The following is an 18651-nucleotide window of genomic DNA, read 5'->3' on the forward strand; positions in this document are numbered from 1 at the left end:
TTATTTGAATCTGGAAGCCAGTAATAACGAAATTGAATGCTTTGTGCTGCCCGGTTCGTAACTCGTCTGTTCCGCTCCCTCTCGAAGCAGGCCTGTGTTTGTATCACTATTAAATAATGTTTTCTCTGGCAACGCTTATCCTTTCAATGCGAAAATTGCGACTATGATTTAAGTCTCACGTTGAGTCAAAGGCGGACGCGGACTGGGTACCCGGTCATCACTGCCAGCAGTTATAAAGTGGCAGTTCTAGTTATTATTATTATTATTATAACGGGTTTTATGTTCTACTGACCGATTTTGTGGCGGATCTGGAGGGAAAACTGTCGGATGAAATTCAACGAAACTTAACAGGATTATTACTCACCACCTGAAGTTTATACTATGAAACATTTGATGACGTAGGTCACGTGGTATGGCGGCCATATTTGATTTTATCCAAAACCTAAAAACATCTTCTTCTCCAGAAGGGATAATCAGACAGACTCAATCTTTTGCACACCTTTGCTAAGTTCGATGCTAATGTGAATTTGTTAATTTGGTCGAAATCGTTACATAATTAATATGATTTAAAATGATGCCGATTCGCCTCATTAAATATGCAAAATATGCAAATGAGAGTTGAAAAAATTTAATGACAGATTTCGATAGTACATAAACAGGGGACTCCCAATATAGTTATACTATGTCTGTATTTGACCCCAGTGAGCCCCCAGCGCCCCCCAAAGTTGAAAATGACCCATTTTTGAAATGTCATAAAATGAAAACAACGCTTAGAGTAAATTCAATGAAACTTATCCATTTAATTAATCTCCACCTGAAGTTTATACTTTAAAAATTTTGATGACGTAGGTCACGTGGTATGGTGGCCATATTGGATTTTCTCCAAAACCTAAAAACATCTTCTCCAGAAGGGATAATCAGACAGCCTCAATCTTTTGCACACATTTGCTAAGTTCGATGCTAATGTGAATTTGTTAATTTGGTCGAAATCGTTACATAATTAATATGTTTTAAAATGATGCCGATTCGCCTCATTAAATATGCAAAATATGCAAATGAGAGTTGAAAAAATTTAATGACAGATTTCGATAGTACATAAACAGGGGACTCCCAATATAGTTATACTATGTCTGTATTTGACCCGAGTGAGCCCCCAGCACCCCCCAAAGTTGAAAATGACCCATTTTTAAAATGTCATAAAATGAAAACAACGCTTAGAGTAAATTCAATGAAACTTATCCGTTTAATTAATCTCCACCTGAAGTTTATACTTTAAAAATTTTGATGACGTGGGTCACGTGGTATGGCGGCCATATTGGATTTTCTCCAAAACCTAAAAACATCTTCTTCTCCAGAAGGGCTAATCTGACAGCCTCAATCTTTTGCACACATTTGCTAAGTTCCATGCTAATGTTAATTTGTTAATTTGGTCGAAATCGTTATTTAATTTACATGATTTTAAATGATGCCGATTTGCCTCATTAAATATGCAAAATATGCAAATGAGAGTTGAAAAAATTTAATGACAAATTTAGATAGCACATAAACAGGGGACTCCCAATATATTTATACGATGTCTGTATTTGCCCCCAGTGAGCCCCCAGTGCCCCCCAAAGTTGAAAATGGCCCATTTTTGAAATGTCATAAAATAAAAACAACGCTTGGATGAAATTCAATGAAACTTATCTATTGAATAACTCTCCACCTGAAGTTTATACTTTGAAAATTTTGATGACGTAGGTCACGTGGTATGGCGGCCATATTGGATTTTCTGCAAAACCTAAAAACATCTTCTTCTCCAGAAGGGATAATACGACAGCCTTAAACTTTTGCACACATTTGCGAGGTTCCATTGCAATGTTAAGTTGTTAATTTCGTCGAAATCGTTGCATAATTTATATGATTAAAATGATGCCGATTCGCCTCATTAAATATGCCAAATATGCAAATGAGAGTTGAAAAAATTTAATGACAGATTCTGATAGGCCTTGAAGAGGGGACTCCAAATATGTTTACGCTATGTCTGTATTTTACCCCAGTGAGGCCCCAGAGCCCCCCAAAGTTTAGAATCACCCATTTTTGACATGTCGTAAAATGAAAACCAAAGAAGATAGACAAAAAGTGACCACAAATTCTGGAAGATATTTTAACGTTCTACAAGTTCGCCATTTACATTAATATGCAAATGTGGAGTTATTGGACTTTTTTGAGGACTTGAAAATTTGTCCAGCCTCGATTTGTCCAACGTGAAGTTTCTTTCTCTATCATGTATTGCTATGGGCTTTTCAATCCTTCATTGAGATAACATGAGGGACCCCGTAGCTGGGCCACATTGCAGACTTGAACTAACTTTCTAACTCGGAAAACCCACATCATGTGACAGGGTGATGGTGTTGAAATTTGTTAAAATGGAGGCACGCCTTGAAGCCCGGGATTACTGGTTTACCAGTTTTAATTATCATTATTATTGTTATTATTATTCCGCGTTAAGTCTGCTCTGTGTCTGCTTTTGTAAGCTGCTTGTACGTTGCCGCACCTCTCACATTTCTTCCTTTCCCTGTGCCACATACTTTGCCTCGCCTGCTTGTAAATAAATTATTATGAGAAATGTTCCCAGCTCGTTTTTGTCTTTTCTTGCATTGATCCAGCATGAGAATTATTTAATTGTCAAAGTGATTTTTCACCATTGAGAGATAGGGCCAAAAACGATATATATAGCATGATATTTGAAAAATGTATTAAGCCTGGTGTTGGCGCAGTGGTTAGGGCAGCGGCTTGGGATCCAAAAGGTCCTGAGTTAAAGCCCCGTTGGGCCACTGAATTAATACACCAAGGGGTTGACTCAGCCTGTCATCCTTCCAAGGTCGGTGAAATGAGTACCAGTGTACTGGGCCGGTGTATACCCTGGTTAAAATAGGTGTACCAGATCCCTGTGTCGCAAGAGGCGACCAGGGTTGCGTCAGGAAGGGCATCCGGTGTAAAACATGTGCCAAATCACTATGCGGATCATGTTGATGATCCGCTGTGGCGACCCCGAACGGGAGCAGCCGAAAGAAGAAGAAGAAGAAGAAGATATTTGAAAAATGTATTGGGCCAGATATGTTCTTGTGGATTAGGCAATGCGTGGCAGAGGTACGTGTGCTCTATCGAGTGCCCTTCGAGGTTTTGAGCAGTGTCTCGCGTAGCGAACGCTGCTCATAGAGAGCTCGGCATTGTTCTTCTTCTTCTTCTTGGGAAGACAAAACCTTAATCTCCAGGACTCGGCTCTTGTATATACAAGATCCGGATCTCCTTAAATACTAAACACCTGTACACATTCTCAGATTGACGGTGCCTTTTGAGAGCGTCTATCATGAACTTTTAAATATATTCGGACATTTGCTTTAAAGTTTCGAAAAGTTCACGTTACTATTTAAAGATTATTCCATTTAGTGTATAGTAATTTCGTAAATACATTATTTCGTTGATACACAATATATCGTAAATACATTATGACGGGTCTCGCTATTGGATTAATGAAGGCACGTGACGAAATATCGGAAGTTTTTTTTTTTTTTTTTTTTTTTTTTTTTTTTTTTTAGCCGACAAAACCTTAAGGACGCTGCTCTTGGACACATTTGTCCTTGTTCTTCTTGTGAAGACAAAACCTTTATTTTAGGACTCGGCTCCTTTATATACACGATCCGGATCTCCTTAAATACTAAGCACTTGTACACATCCTCACATTAAGGGTGCCTTTTGAGAGCGTCTATCATGAACTTTTAAATATAATTCGGACATTTGCTTTAAAGTTTCGAAAAGTTCACGTTACTATTGAAAGATTATTTCGTAAATACAGTATGACGGGTCTCGCTGTTGGCTTAATCAAGGCACGTGACAAAATCGGAAGTTTTTTTTTTTTTTTAGCCGACAAAACCTTTAGGATGTTGCTCTTGGACACATTTGTCCTTGTTTGTATTACCCTTGCCGAAGGAGAGGGTATTGCATTTGGGTTCGTTTGTCCGCACAGATATTTTGTGTTTTTTTTCCGCAACTGCTTGTCGGATTGAGAGGAATTTTTTGTTTTAAATCATTGATGTGACTACTCATGTAGAATGTTGTACTGATAATTATGACGTCATAGGTTGCATAGTGTAGCAGCCATATTGGAAAAACGGAAAACTTTTGACCTCTATCTCTGAAACCGTAACAAGGAAAAATTTGAAACTTGGCACATAGCAAGTACTCCTCGTGGGAAATGAGTGATTTTTTTTTTCATGATGTCATAGATGCCTTTGTTATGACGTCATAGCTGCACATGTAGAATGCTATATCCGATCAGTTAAAACATTTGAGGATCATCAAGGAATAAAATGTCCACAGAAAAGAAATTGATGACATCATCGGTCACGTGATTCGGCAGCCTTTTTTGTTGTTAATCTTCAAAAATATTCTTCTCTGAAGTGGCTGAGCAGATCGAGGCAAAACTTTACACGTATGATCACCTGTCCATGAGGAACAAAAGGTTCACACATATGATGTCATAGGTCTCATGGTTTGGTGGCCATATTGGATTTACACTAAAACCTGTAAAAATATACCACTCAAAAGAGATCCTGCTGAAGGTCTGCAATCTCTGATTGCTCTTTTTCTTGTTCTTTAGTTTGCACCAGGACAGTAGGGTCACCCTACCTGTTGGGGAAATAACTGTCAGTCTGCCATAGGGCGACTCTTTAAGCTGTGTATAGCCGCTTCACTGCATCACTTCCTTCGGACATGGGTTTGAGATATATATATATATATATATATATATATATATATATATATATATATATATATATATATATATATATATATATATATATATATATATATATATATATATTAAACTAAAAACATAATTTTGTGGTTTTACAAAAATAGGACAAGGTACTCATGCATTAAGGTATGGATATGGTTTTTAACATTAGCCTTGTGTTGGCGCAGTGGTTAGGGCAGCAGCTTGGGATCCAAAAGGTCCTGAGTTCAAGCCCCGTTGGGCCACTGAATTGATACACCAGGGGGTTGACGCAGCCTGTCATCCTTCCGAGGTCGGCGAAATGAGTACCAGTATACTGGGCCAGTGTATACCCCGGTTAAAATAGGTGTACCATATCCCTGTGTCGTAAGAGGCGACCAGGGTTGCATCAGGAAAGGCATCCGGCGTAAAACATGTGCCAAATCACTATGCGGATCATACGGATGATCCGCTGTGGCGACCCCTAACGGGAGCAGCTGAAAGAAGAAGAAGAAGAATGCTTTTTAACATTGATCGTTTATCTTAACCTGTTTAATTTCCTTCTAGTTCTTGAATAAATTTAAAACTTCAATACAATTAAATAAGGCCTACTATCGTGTTTGATTTTCTTTTCGTTTTTTTAAATTACCAAATCGACGATTAGAGTAGTTATTAAATATTATTATTTCTGAAGGATCTGATAACGTAATATATTGTTGCAGTTCTGGAAACCACATCCCTCCAAGGCAATGGCATCCATCATACAGTGATCCCCAGACAGTTATTTCATTAATATATGTACAGTAAGACCTTTCCCTCATGTCTAATGGGTTAAACAGGAAGAAGTGTGTTTTGTGGATCTCATAGTTTATCTCGTAGGTCTGATTATATCTCTAACTTCATTCCTACTCTTTTTAATCTTATTCCTGAAATAAATCCAAACAGGCACTGCACCCAGACGGCCACTTATAAAAACCGCAGCCACACCCTCAACGTATGCATCCTCGCAAAGGCCAACACAAGCATCAACGACAAGATGGGACAGGTGCAGGAATGCTGTGCCCGGGGGAATAGAAAAGCAATACACAACCTCGACCCCGCCATACAGGACGCACACGGCGTGTTCTTTTCATCCCATTTCTGCATCTAATAATTATATCTATATTCTTTTCAACCCAAATCTACATCTAATAATTATATCCAATCCTTTCCTTAAATTCATGACACAGATCAGGGCCGGCACCGCACACACCACCGCCTGTGAAGATCGCCACGGGGATAGATAACCGCATGCTTAATGGTGGACCAGCGCGCAGTCCCGTGATAATTTATCACCATACAGCACAGGGCATGAATAGCACACATCTTCATTTGGGTCTGCGCGCTGGTTCCTGGCAGTGTCTTATCGTCGGTCTTCGCTCACCACCGCGGCCACAGATGTCTCCCGCGGACGGCAGACATCCTCCCTCCGGCAGACGGCAGACAGCAGGCACCTCCGCCTTGATACAGCTGCTACCAAGCAGAGGCGTGCTGGACGTCCCGGATCGCTCGGGCCGCATGGTGTACGGACGAAGCAAGGCGATTCGTATCACGGGGTTCGGAGCGAGACAATTCCACAGCTTGGACATGTCTTGCTGGATGTAAAGTAAGGCCGCTTCCGGCCATGGCGGCTGGGCCATGTGCTGGACGGGGCCCAATGGGAGCGCCCGATTCTGATGACGACGCATCGCTTTGGGGCGGCGCCCCGCCCTGCACTGCAGGGACTATAAAGGACGGATCGCAAAGCCGTCCAGAGTCTTCGACTCGTGGTCATCCTCATCTTCCTTACTTGGCTTTGGATCGATCTCTGCGTACGCCTGCTGCCCCATCTTCTTCACCGACTCGCCGCTGACTCCACCCAGCCACCTTCTCCACCCATCCGCCTGCTTTTTCCACCTTCTCCACCCACTCGCCGCTGGCCCCACCGAAAGTCCCTCCCTCACACCTGACAGTTGCGCCCCTGCTCTGGATCTGCACAGATGCTTTGCTGCACCGTAGCCTGTAGCCAAGTAGGAGATGACGCACAAACTATCAAGGAGGGATCATTCAGCGGAGCATCCCTCCAAAACGTACTGGGTGGCTCGGTCAGTCAATCGTTCAAGGTATGACGAGACCATTAGCCTCATCTCTTCTTCTTCGTGTGTGTGCGTGCATGTGTGTGTGTGTATGTGTCATGGTGCCTGTCCTTGTTTCAGTTAAGATTGCAAAATAATTATATCGGGATATGTCTGCTGTTGTAAGTTGCTTGTTTTATTGTCACACCACACATTTCTTGCTATCCCTGCTTACACACAATAAATCTATTCCCTGTCCCACATGCTTTTCCTCGCCTGCCTGTAATAAATTATAGAAATGTTCCCAGCTCGTTTTTGTCTTTTCTTTCATTGATCCAGCACGATCAGTATCTAGCCTAGCCGGGACTTTATTCCGAACAATCCGTTCCTTTTAACCAGTACATCCTTGGCAGTGTCGCTCGGCTGCATATGATCCGGTAAGGTGATCCGTTTCGGACAAGGTGTACAGAGGGCATGTCCCCTGGTAATTACGTCACATGATTATTTTTAGGTAACCGATATTAGACAGAGGCCCCTAAGTCACGTGGTTGAGTTATTGGCGTTCACGGTCGGTTAGCGACCCGCCGCATCATGGAATTATCCATGTGTGACGGCCTGCGATTCCGGGGAGTCCGGTGGGAACCCGAAATAGCTTCTCTCCCTCGTGGTCTTCTCACTCGATCCCCCTGGCTGCAACAATATTATTACATTAACGGATCTGAAGGGAGAGTCGTGATGGTGACTGCAAAGTGTTTCGCTCTTTCTCCTTCTGGCTTCCCAAGCTGTGAAATGTATTGATCATTTCATCATTTCGATCATTTCCCCGAGCTGCCAATCATTCCGATTGTTTGTCAGACATGCCCCTGTTCTTCCACTTTATTCTTGGTATCCTATGTCTATCTAGAGAAACTGCTCACAATGTTCATTCAATCACATGCTTTGTTTTCTGCACCGAGATGCCAGAAACCTCTATCTTCCAATCATCGTGCTGCTTCGTAGATACGCTGTGGTTCAGCAGTTCTTTTCACCGAGTGTAACACAATCGTGCACTGCAATGCACCATGAAATTGAAAAAGAGTGCCGCGTCTTAACAGAAAGCAAAGGAGCCCAATTTTTGACGATCCACTGCACTCTTTTTTTTATTTATTTATTTATTTATTTATTTTTTTTTTTTGTGGTGCGACAGCAAGTCCGAAGGAGCCCAATTGTGCACCTGTGGAGCAGTATTGGCGATTTTGGTGAAGATCCGGATGTGGATCTGAGAATTTTTCAGTGATTCTTCAATATTGAGTGATAGGGTCAAAAACGATATTTGGCATATTTCAAAAAGTTAACGGATTGTGACAAAACTTGGTAGATGACGAGAACAACCTGAATAGATGTTGGTTCAGGTCCGATCTCGATCCGGCCTATCAGTGGGATACAAAACGTAAACTGTTCAACCTTTTGGAGGTATGTGTTCTCCCCTGTGCCATTTCTAGTTACCTTTGCATTCTGCGAAAGGTTATGTTTTGGTCGGCGTGTGTGTATTTATTTATTTATTTATTTATTTATTTATTTATTTGTCATCTTGTGATTCGTATAACTCAAGATGTATTAAACCGAATTGCATGAAATTTGGTGGGATTATTGGTTATTAGCCAGGAAGCATTCGATTAGATTTTGGGATCGTTCGGGTCAAAGGTCAAGGTCACGAAAAGGTCAAAATCGTCTTTTTACGATAACACGGTAAATTTTTATTCAATTTGCATGCAACTAACGCCAAAATGTTCAGAATTCAACGCCTCATCTTGTGATATGCAATATGACACAATGACGCCCATACTCTTGTTACCGGTTAGGGGTCAAAGGTCAGGGGGGTCACGACCTTGAGAAATATGCGGTTTTTGTCATAACGCGGTCAATTCTTGTCCGCTTTACATGAACCCAGCACCAAAATGTTCAGAATTTAATGCCCAATCTTGTGACACAATGACGTCATAACACATGTCACCGGTTGGGGTAAAATGTCGGGGGGGGGGTGCAGTCACGCCCTTGAAAAATATGCGGTTTTCGGCATAACTCAGTCAATTCTTATTCGATTTGCATGAAACCAGCATCAAACGAGATTACCTTCTCTTGTTGAAACGTTGTATTCACCGAGCTTGCGAGTGAAGACTCGCCAAAACGACGTGAGTTGATTGTTGTTTAGTCCGTAGCCCCCGAAATTCGGGGGGGGGGTCATGACATTATAGATATGTGGTTTGTGTCATAAGACCATTCATATGAAACCAGTTCCCCACACTCGTACCAAGAACAAAAAAAGTAGTGGCAGCGAAGGTATGCGCTCTATGAGTGCCCGTTCTAGTTTATTTGTATTTATTTATTTATTTAATTCGTTCATTGGTATACTAAATTTAAGCTCATGGATCAGCATGGTAACAGAGGGTATGAAGACAACATGCTGACACAATATGGGTCACGGTTGGACACAAACTGGGGAGTATTGGTGAACAGGAAGAGGAAAAGAGGAGAGGGAGAGAGGAGGCCAGCAGGGAGGGCATACAGCAATCTGCAAGTTAGAGGTGGGTTTGCACTCATAGAGGATGTTAGACATCATAAGTAGTGATCGAAGACTATATGAGATGCTGGTTCACTGCTTGCTTGCAGCCTCAGAGGGAAGAATGTGACCATTTCTACTTTTCCATCCCAGAAGGGATGACTTGGGATGTGACCATCCATCCTCTTTTGAACATCCACACCTCTCGATAGTACTCGCTTCGTCTAGAAATTTTGAGATGTTCAAAAATATTACCAAATAAATTTTAACTTTTTTTTGCTTTTTTTTTAAACCACGACAGTACTTAAAATTACTTCTCAGGTATATTTTCCCTTGGATAAGCGAATGGTAGGTAGATGAGAGTTTCACAATATTCGATTCCCTTCCTACGTCAAGCCAAGAATTTGTCAGCCTGGTAAACGACACATTAAAATGATTGGTTCATAATTGAAAGTAGAGTCTTAAAAGGCCAAAATTAATTTATTCATGCACAAGTTAAATGAGACATTCCTTGATAGACTCATCTATATTCTTAATCTTTGCCAGCCTTGTGATGTGAATGCGGTTACCTTCGACTTGCACACACCTCTACATGAAGCTTGCAGAGGTGGCCATGTTGCTTGTGTCCGAGAACTCGTACACGTCGGAGCCAAAGTACGTAAAATGTCATTATTTTCAAAGTACAAGCATATTTAGACTTGCTGAAAATTATCATTAAATTTTTTTTTTACATTTGAGTTCATTTTCAAATCTGCTTTAGGTCTGTTCGTTGAGGCCTTTCAGAGAGCAGTATTAGTACAAAATTGTACGAATGTTATTCTCTGGAAGTCACCTGTTTTCAGGGCTGTTATTAAATATTGTGCCTTTGTGTGCGATTGTAACAGATTCACGCAATCGGTGCTAGTGGTAGTACTCCCCTGAGCCTGGCGTGTGCGGCTGACAATGTGGCCTGCGTGTCCTACCTTATGTTGGTGGGAGCAAACCCGCACTCCTCACCACTGCACTCCCCTATTCACCTCTCAGCAGCAAGAGGTAAGCACATAGTGTCTTCAGCAATTAATGATCGTCATGATGTGATGTTGTTTGCATCTTTTACCCTTCATTTGCACCTTACACCCACCACATAATTTTTGCAGCCTGTATTAGAGGTGTTTATTGGATAGGTAGATCAATTCACCAGTTAGACGACAATCATGGCCTTTGGCATGTCATGCCTCGAGGTCCAAATCTCCGATGTTTATTAGGCATGGTATCGTTCAAATCGGGAATAGAGTCCAACTCGGATCAAATTAATGGCCAGATTGTACGCAATGGTGAGCTATTGCTGATTGTGTCACCCTGGTCCATAAGCTCGATCCCCATACTGTATTCTTACAATCTTTGTTTTAAATTCCCCCCACACCTTCCTACTCCTAGTTTCACCAATATATGCCTTGCTGCAGCCCTTTCACATTGCACAACACACCATTCCAATGGCACCAATTAGAATTCAATCTTTTAATTCGATAAGGATGGAGTAAATAATTGTACATTGAGGTTTGTATGTCGCACTGATCTGTGCATTGGAAAACATTTTGCCAATTTCATCTGAAAGGCCCAAATAGTATGAAAACTGCCCGGTGATGTCTCCCCCCACTCACCCCCCTCCCCCCAGGTTTTGTCAGGGTCTTGGTTTTTCAAATTCTGACAGTTAGCTCCTGCCATATTCATTCTCCAGATCCTCCACTCGTCAATTTCCTGAGTAGTGGTGTTCCTGGACGATGTACTGTCCATGCATAATGAACAGTAAGTTTGTGGCTAATATGGGACTTTTGAAATTACATAATCAACCCCAGAAACTCCGAGGAATAGAGGTCTTCGGGGCATATGATTGTGCATGCACAACAGGGTTTTTTATGTCTCCATTGACGAAGTCGAAACTTCTAGAGAATGATGCAGACACAAGTGAAGATAAAACTCCACTTCAAGTGAAAACAGGAGAATTCATTGTTGCCAAAATTAATGTAGAAGGAAAGAGTTGTACTATCAGAATATTTGTTGGACAAGTGATTAATAAAAGTCAGACACTCAGAAAGAGGCTATGATTGTCAAATTCATGAGAAAGATTTCAAATTCTTGTAAGACCAAATTCATTTTTGCCACTGACACAGAATATGTTGTTGATGTTGGATCAGTGGTTGAAGTACTAAAAATGCCAATTATAAACAGTCGAGAGATCGAGAAACAGTCGAGAGATTCATATGTTTCCTAAAGAAATTGAAGTTACAGAGTGAGATGTTTATGAATGTCTCTGAGCTACAAAAGTGTGTTGCCGACTGCTTGATAAGAAAGGGAAAATGTTTGTTTTCCCCCAGGAGGCATGTGTTTAACATTACTTAAAGTTTAAGTTTGTTGGTGTGTGGGAGAGGATCACAAGCTGCACCTTCTCACTGAAGTAAAGGAACTATTTTTTTCATAGTAGTTTGAAACTTTACCATGTACTTACAACTGTCGATAAAGATGATGAACAGGTTACATTGCATTAAATACATCACTTAATAAAAGACAAGAACATGATTCAAAGTGAAATTGCACAAAACAGTTGTGATATAGGACTTCATTTCATTATTTCCATGATACACAACATCCATGCTTTTGAATTTAATGTTAGGTTTACAAGTCTTTGATGTTGAAATTGTTGAAATTTGATCAATAAAATGTTTAAAGATTTACCAGTTGTTTCCCCCAAACCAAAATAGCACATTATTTGTGCAACATGAGAAAACACTTTATCACATTTCACTTTTATCACATTGATCCAAGGGGGACAAATGCCCCATATGTAACATGTCCCAAACGTAACACATCCTTCATTAAAATAACAAATGCCAATTGAATATGGTGTAAAAAAATTTTTGTCAATAAGATTTTGCAAAAATAAGCTCAAGTGTTCAACCTTTCTTCACACTGGATACCAAGTTGTACAACAAAAGACTTTCAGAGACTTTTGAACTTGATAATTCTGTTGAAAAATCTGAATTTTTTTTGTGGTCCCATATGTAACAAGGTACATTTTCTATATCTTACTAATTATCTCAAGGTCAAATGTCATTTTTACAGACAGTATTTGTCTTGCAGATACCAGACATGAAGATGAAAAAACATTGAATTCAGTCATTTTTTTGAAAGGGTGAAAGTCTCTGAATGTCCCATACATAATGCGCGTGATATCTTGGACTTGCCCTGCATACAAGAAAGCTCTTCGAGAATTACGACCCATCCCGAGGGGATCAATCGTAAAACACTAGAATGGCACTTGATAGAGCACATACCTCCAGCAAGCTGAACAGTTTACGTTTTGTAGCCCACTGATGGGCTGAATCTGTTTCCGTACCTAAACCAAAATCTAATTGACTTTTTTTTGTCACCCACCCAGCTCATCCACAAAGTTTCTTCTGAATCGGTCCACAACCTTTAAAGATATCGTGCTCTACCGTGTATCGTTTTTGGCCCAATCCCTCAATGGTTGTTGTTGCTGTTGCTTCGTATTGTCGTATCCAGGGAGTTAGCCCCAACGTGGACGAATAACTAAATGGTTCTACCTTGGAGGTGAACATGCCGAGATTCTCGAGAGATAAGGGCGGCAAGGACGGAGGCACACAACACAAGGGTTTATACTCGAACCCACGACAAATAGACAACACAAACAACTTAAACAAGTGGTGCCAGGCACAACAAATCCCACCCATTTAAGGCATAAAGTTATTTTGGGGATCAAATTTAAATTTGATACATCCTTAACCTGAATGTTGATTATAAGGAATATTTTAGTCTTAGTTTGAAGTCAATTAAACCATTTTTGACGAAGTTTTGACCTTTCAAGGCCACGTAAGGTCAAAGGTCATGGTGTCAAACGAAAGCCAATAAAGGACTTCATATATGTCTTCCATAGTAAACATGCATATTCCTAACCTTATTACCTTCGCATTCTGCGAAAGGTTATGTTTTGGTCGCTGTGTATTTATTTATTTGTGAATATGTGTGTTTGTTTGTTATTCGCATAACTCAGAAAGTATTAAACCGAATTGCATGAAATTTGGTGGGATGATTCGTGAGTATCCAAGGACGATTTGATTAGATTTTGGGAGTGATCGGGTCAAAGGTCAAGGTCATGAAAAGGTCAAAAACACTCTTTTGAGCATAACTTCCTTCATAATACAGCTATCGACATGCAACCACCGCCATATTGTTCCATTACGAGATACCTTTCGAATATGTAGTGTCGGATTTGACATAACGTCATCGGAAGTGCGTCTAAATTACGTCGCAAGATGACTTAAATTTTCAATTTTCGATCTCATCAGTTTTGATCATACCGTTTTGTAGGACTTACCTTAAGGACGTCACACACCAAATTTGACTTTGATTGGACTGACCATTATGACGTCATTGACGTTTGAACATGACGTTTTTCAATTGTGGCTAAAATGTCCTGATATTTTACATTCAAATATCTATATAATTTATAAAGCAAAGTCTCCCAAATCCAGGCATTAGGATCAGTACCAAAATATCTGTTTATTGATGTACAGGTTTTGCCAATTAACTCTGTAGTCAAGGTCACACTCAAGGTCAAAATATACTTGTAGGCATAGCTTCAGATCCAATAGAGCTATTGACATGAAACCAACGTTAAAACGTTCAGTGAACTACGAGCTTTCAGAATGGTAGTCCCCGATTGGACGTGACGTCCCCGGAAGTGCGTCAAAATGACGTCAAAAGATGACGTCATTTTTCAACTTTTTAATTTTTCAGCGTTTATCATTCCATTTTGTTGGACTGCCTTCAAGGAGGTTACACACCAAATTTGACATCAATCGGACTGACGGTTGTGACGTCATGGACGTTTTAAAATGACGTTTTTCAAATGTGCCCGGAAAAAAGTTGCGGCGCGAAGGTATGCGCTCTACCGAGTGCCCGTTCTAGTTTGATTTGTAATGGAAAATATGTAATTTTGACCGATGACCATGACGCCCAAAACTTCGGACCCTACCGATCTTCACAAATATGCATTTTTCACTATAGGAATGGGTAGGATTATAAGTGACAAATAGAATAAGGTTCACTATAAGCTTAGTTTGAAGTAAATCAGATCATTTTTGACGAAGTTATGAGCGAAAAACGATTTTGATCTTTTCGTGACCTTGACCTTGACCTTTGATCCAATTGGACCCAAAAGTTAATGGGGTCGTCCAAGGTTCATTGCCCACCTGTGGATTAAATTTGATAGTGTTTGCTAAAACCGTTTTGCCGTAAAGTTGCTAACAGACAGACAGACAAACAAACAAACAGACAAACAAACCGGACGATTACAATATCCCGCTCCCTCCCTCCGGGGGGCGGGATAATAAATATGGGGGTGGGGGTGGGGGGCCAACGAAAATAAATCAAGTATTCATCATGGAGATAAATCAAAACAGGATAATAATGAAACGTAAGGTAACCTAAATTCCGATTTTAGGCGCCTCCACACAGACTTTAATACAGACAAGGGGACAGAATGAAGAAAAGAATAATCCTCCATTTCTCCCGGCACTTAGCTGGGTGCTCAGAGATGAGTTTCTGAAGCATGGGGTTCACCAAACCGCATTGTCACTGCACCGAAATATGTGGCCAAAATGACGCCAAGCCACTCTGTGGGCAGGAAGCGTGCAGGAGGTAATTCATGCAGATGGTCCCTTCGTTAAGGGCCCAGAAGCCCTTAGTTCCACCACACGATTGAGATTGCCAACGCCGCTGCTCTCTGCAAAATGGCGCCGCCTTCTTCCCCGATGGCATAACATGAGTCTCCGAGGTGCGGTCTCACACGACCCAGCCGAACAGTCAATGGCCAGTGTCTTGCTCCATCACGCGAGCAAATTCGCCTCAGCATGAACATGAGAATTGTGCAGCCTTCTTCACTGTGTCGAGGACGGCCAGCTGTAATTCCCTTCTCTTGCAACCGCCGATCCTGCCTCGCTTCTGTCCAGCCCTTTCTATTCTGACCTCTCTGATGTCACCCCTTCCATCATCCACCCCAGGGGCATGGTCTCGCTAGTTGTCATTGCTGGAGGCGGGCTTTTCGCCTGCTTAGAAATGTCCGGCTCGGTTGTTGTTGTTCCAAGGATGTGATTCCTTTTCATCGCTGGTCTTGAAATGCAAAAACATAGGAAAAGGTCACAGGGTACAATCACATACTGGGAGAAATTAGCCTTAGACCCTACATAATTTAACACAGCACCACCCCCCCCCCCACTCCGTGTGGTGACACGTAACACTTAAGCTAACAGTTTCCCCACTTAAGTTACAATGAAATGTGTTCTACCCGTCCATGGAACATGCTATCCTATACAATCCTACCTTTGCTATGAAATTCCTCCATCTACCCCACAAACTTAACAATACCTTCCCTGAATGCCATTTGTGTCCATGCAGTGTCCCACTATCGTGTCCGTGAGATGTCGATGTCCCGCCCTCATGGAGGGGAGAGTGGTGCTATGGTGGAGAGTAGGTGTGCGGTGTTGGTGGATGTTGTGGGGGTGATGGTTGATGGGAAATTGTGGGGGGATGGTTGAGGGGGAACAATGAAAGTTTTAGCATCCCAGGTCAAATCCTCTCGGAGGGTAGAATGACGATTGATGATACAAACATACTTTTTCTCCATTATAAATAAATGGTGGTTCATTTGATTTGTAGACATTTGTGTTCATAATTGATTACACTGAACAACAAATTTCAACAAAAATTTTTTACTGGAGATGTGTAAAGTGATTAAGACTAATGTGGGTACGCTGATTTCAAAAATCATAACCGTTTTGCTGTATCACGTCAGGATTTTCAGGAACAGAAATATTCCCATTGCCTAGAAGTCAGGATTTCAATGAAATTTACATATGTCTTTAACATGTCTATTTCGTACAATTGTTGTTAACTTGTGTTATATTTCTTTCTTTCAGATAAAGATGAGTATGCGTTCCTGTACCAATCATCCTGACAACTTCTGTTATGTCTGTGGTCGGTATACCAAAAAAGATCAACAGCGAAGTCTATCTACAGCAGTGAAAATGAAGGCCGCCTACTTTCACTACTTCGGGTGTAAGGTGGGGGACCAAGAACAGAGCTGGGCACCACACATCTGCTGCACAAGCTGTCACACAACCTTGACTCAGTGGTTGGTGGGCAAGCGCGCGAGCATGCCATTTGCGGTGCCCATGATATGGCATGAGCCGCAGAATCATCATGATGATTGTTATTTCTGCTGCACAAGCATCGCCGGCTTCAACAAGAAGAATAAAGGTCACATCAAGTACGCTGACTGCGTCTCTGCTCGTAAACCTGTGCCTCATGATGACGAGAACCCCGTTCCAACACCTCCAGCTGATCAGAACATAGCTGTAAGCAGTGGTGAAGAGGATGGTGATGATGAACCTTTTGAACCCGACACTCAAGAATCACACCTTCTGAACCAGGGAGACTTAAATGATCTTGTAAGAGATCTCTCGCTGTCAAAGGCGAAGGCAGAGCTGCTTGGATCAAGGCTGCAGCAGTGGAATCTACTTGAACCTAACACCAAGATATCCTTGTTCAGAGCACGTCACAGAGACATGGCTGAGTTCTTTGAGATGGAAGACACGATGACATTCTGCAGTGACATCAACGGTCTGTTGAAAGAACTTGGGTGTGATCACGATCCTGCAGACTGGCGCCTCTTCATCGACTCGGGGAAGAACAGCTTGAAGGCTGTTTTGCTCCACAATGGCAACGAGAAACCATCAGTCCCACTGGCTCACGCGTTCGGCATGACAGAGACCTATGAGACTATGCGGCAGCTGCTTGATTCCATCAAGTACAATGACTTCAACTGGCACATCTGCGGAGACTTGAAAGTGGTGGCGCTGTTGTTAGGGCTGCAGTCAGGCTACACGAAATACATGTGCTTCCTTTGTCTCTGGGATAGCAGAGACGACAAGAATCACTGGACGAAGAAAGATTGGGAAGAGCGAAAAGAGCATGTACCTGGTCGACACAACGTGAAGCATGTCGCCCTTGTCGACCCAGCCAAGGTTTTCCTTCCACCACTCCACATAAAGCTCGGCTTGATGAAAAGTTTTGTACGGGCAATGGATCTGAATGGGCGTGAGTTTTTATACCTCAAGGAAAAGTTTGGCAACACCTTGTCGGAGGCCAAGATCAAGGCTGGTGTCTTTGTTGGACCGCAAATCCGACAGATTATGAAGGACGAAACTTTTCCGACAACTCTAAACCCCAAAGAGCTGGCAGCGTGGAGGAGCACTTCTTGGGGAACGAGCGCGCGGACAACTATGAAGAAATAGTGCAGCAGCTGCTGGAGTCCTTCAGGAAACTTGGCTCCAGGATGTCCCTGAAAATCCATTTCCTACACCAGCACCTGAACTTCTTCCCTGACAACTTGGGAGCAGTCTCGAACGAGCACGGCGAGCGATTCCACCAAGAGATTTCACTCATGGAGACGCGTTACCAAGGGCGGCACAACCCGAACATGATGGGTGATTTCTGCTGGTTCCTGCATCGTGAAACTGACACAGAGCAGCACAAACGCAAAGCCAAATGCCTAAAGCATTTTTAATTACATTCTAGTGGAGTTTTTCTGTAATTTCTATAATTTTGAAGCATTCATGAAATAAATGAATAAATGAATTTTTGTAAATTTCATTGAAATCCTGACTTCTAGGCAATGGGAATATTTCTGTTACTGAAAATCCTGACGTGATACAGCAAAACGGTTATGATTTTTGAAATCAGCGTACCCAAATTAGTCTAAATCACTTTACACATCTCCAGTAAAAATTTTTTGTTGTTCAGTGTTATTAGTTTCAGGTGCTCTTTTGGTAACTGCCAGGCAATGGCAACAGGTGTTTGATTCACCACTCAAATCGTCCGTGTACATGTGCTGCTGGTAGCTGGGTAGAGATGGTGTTAGTTTCGAACGACGACTGTTTCTTCCACTTAATCATGGGGCATCCCCTCTGAATCATGGTGGATAACTACATGATCTACGTATCTCTGTTGTTTCATAACAGTTCTTTGTGACAAGTTACAAGCAAAAAAGTGAACATTTTGAAGGCCTGATCCACACTCGGATATTTTTGACAAGCCTTGTCCAATTTTTGGTAAACTTAGGGTCTTTCGGCCATCGGTGTAGCATGAAACCATCTCGGTTTGTATTACTACACAAGCATGCATCGACTCGGCATATTTGTGTAAAA

The 18651-nt window shown here is 41.7% G+C and overlaps 2 protein-coding genes across 4 annotated transcripts in view; one reads left to right on the forward strand and one right to left on the reverse strand.

Moving 5' to 3' along the window:
- The first annotated feature begins 9907 nt into the window (after nucleotides 1–9907).
- Nucleotides 9908–18189, forward strand: LOC147028404 (uncharacterized). The gene is made up of 3 exons (XM_085878767.1): nucleotides 9908–10042; nucleotides 10273–10420; nucleotides 16363–18189. Exons 2-3 carry the CDS (start codon nucleotides 10331–10333, stop codon nucleotides 17737–17739), a joined length of 1467 nt encoding a protein of 488 aa, XP_085734893.1. The 5' UTR covers nucleotides 9908–10042; nucleotides 10273–10330; the 3' UTR covers nucleotides 17740–18189.
- Nucleotides 14782–18651, reverse strand: part of LOC147028405 (uncharacterized) — a 44127-nt gene continuing 40257 nt past the window's right edge. For all 3 annotated transcript variants that reach the window (XM_085878769.1, XM_085878768.1, XM_085878770.1), the window contains one exon: nucleotides 14782–15556. The gene's annotated coding sequence lies outside the window, so the exon portion shown is untranslated. The remainder of the gene's footprint in view (nucleotides 15557–18651) is intronic.

Source organism: Eptatretus burgeri, chromosome 4 (genome assembly GCF_056783735.1).
Source record: "Eptatretus burgeri isolate ZD-2024b chromosome 4, Ebu_testis_v1, whole genome shotgun sequence".
NCBI lineage: Eukaryota > Metazoa > Chordata > Myxini > Myxiniformes > Myxinidae > Eptatretus > Eptatretus burgeri.

Coding starts and splice junctions, on each gene's coding strand:
- LOC147028404 (XM_085878767.1), top strand. CDS start 10,331: ATGTGGCCTGCGTGTCCTACCTTATGTTGGTGGGAGCAAACCCGCACT. Junction 10,421..16,362: donor TCACCTCTCAGCAGCAAGAG/GTAAGCACATAG, acceptor TCTTTCTTTCAG/ATAAAGATGAGTATGCGTTC.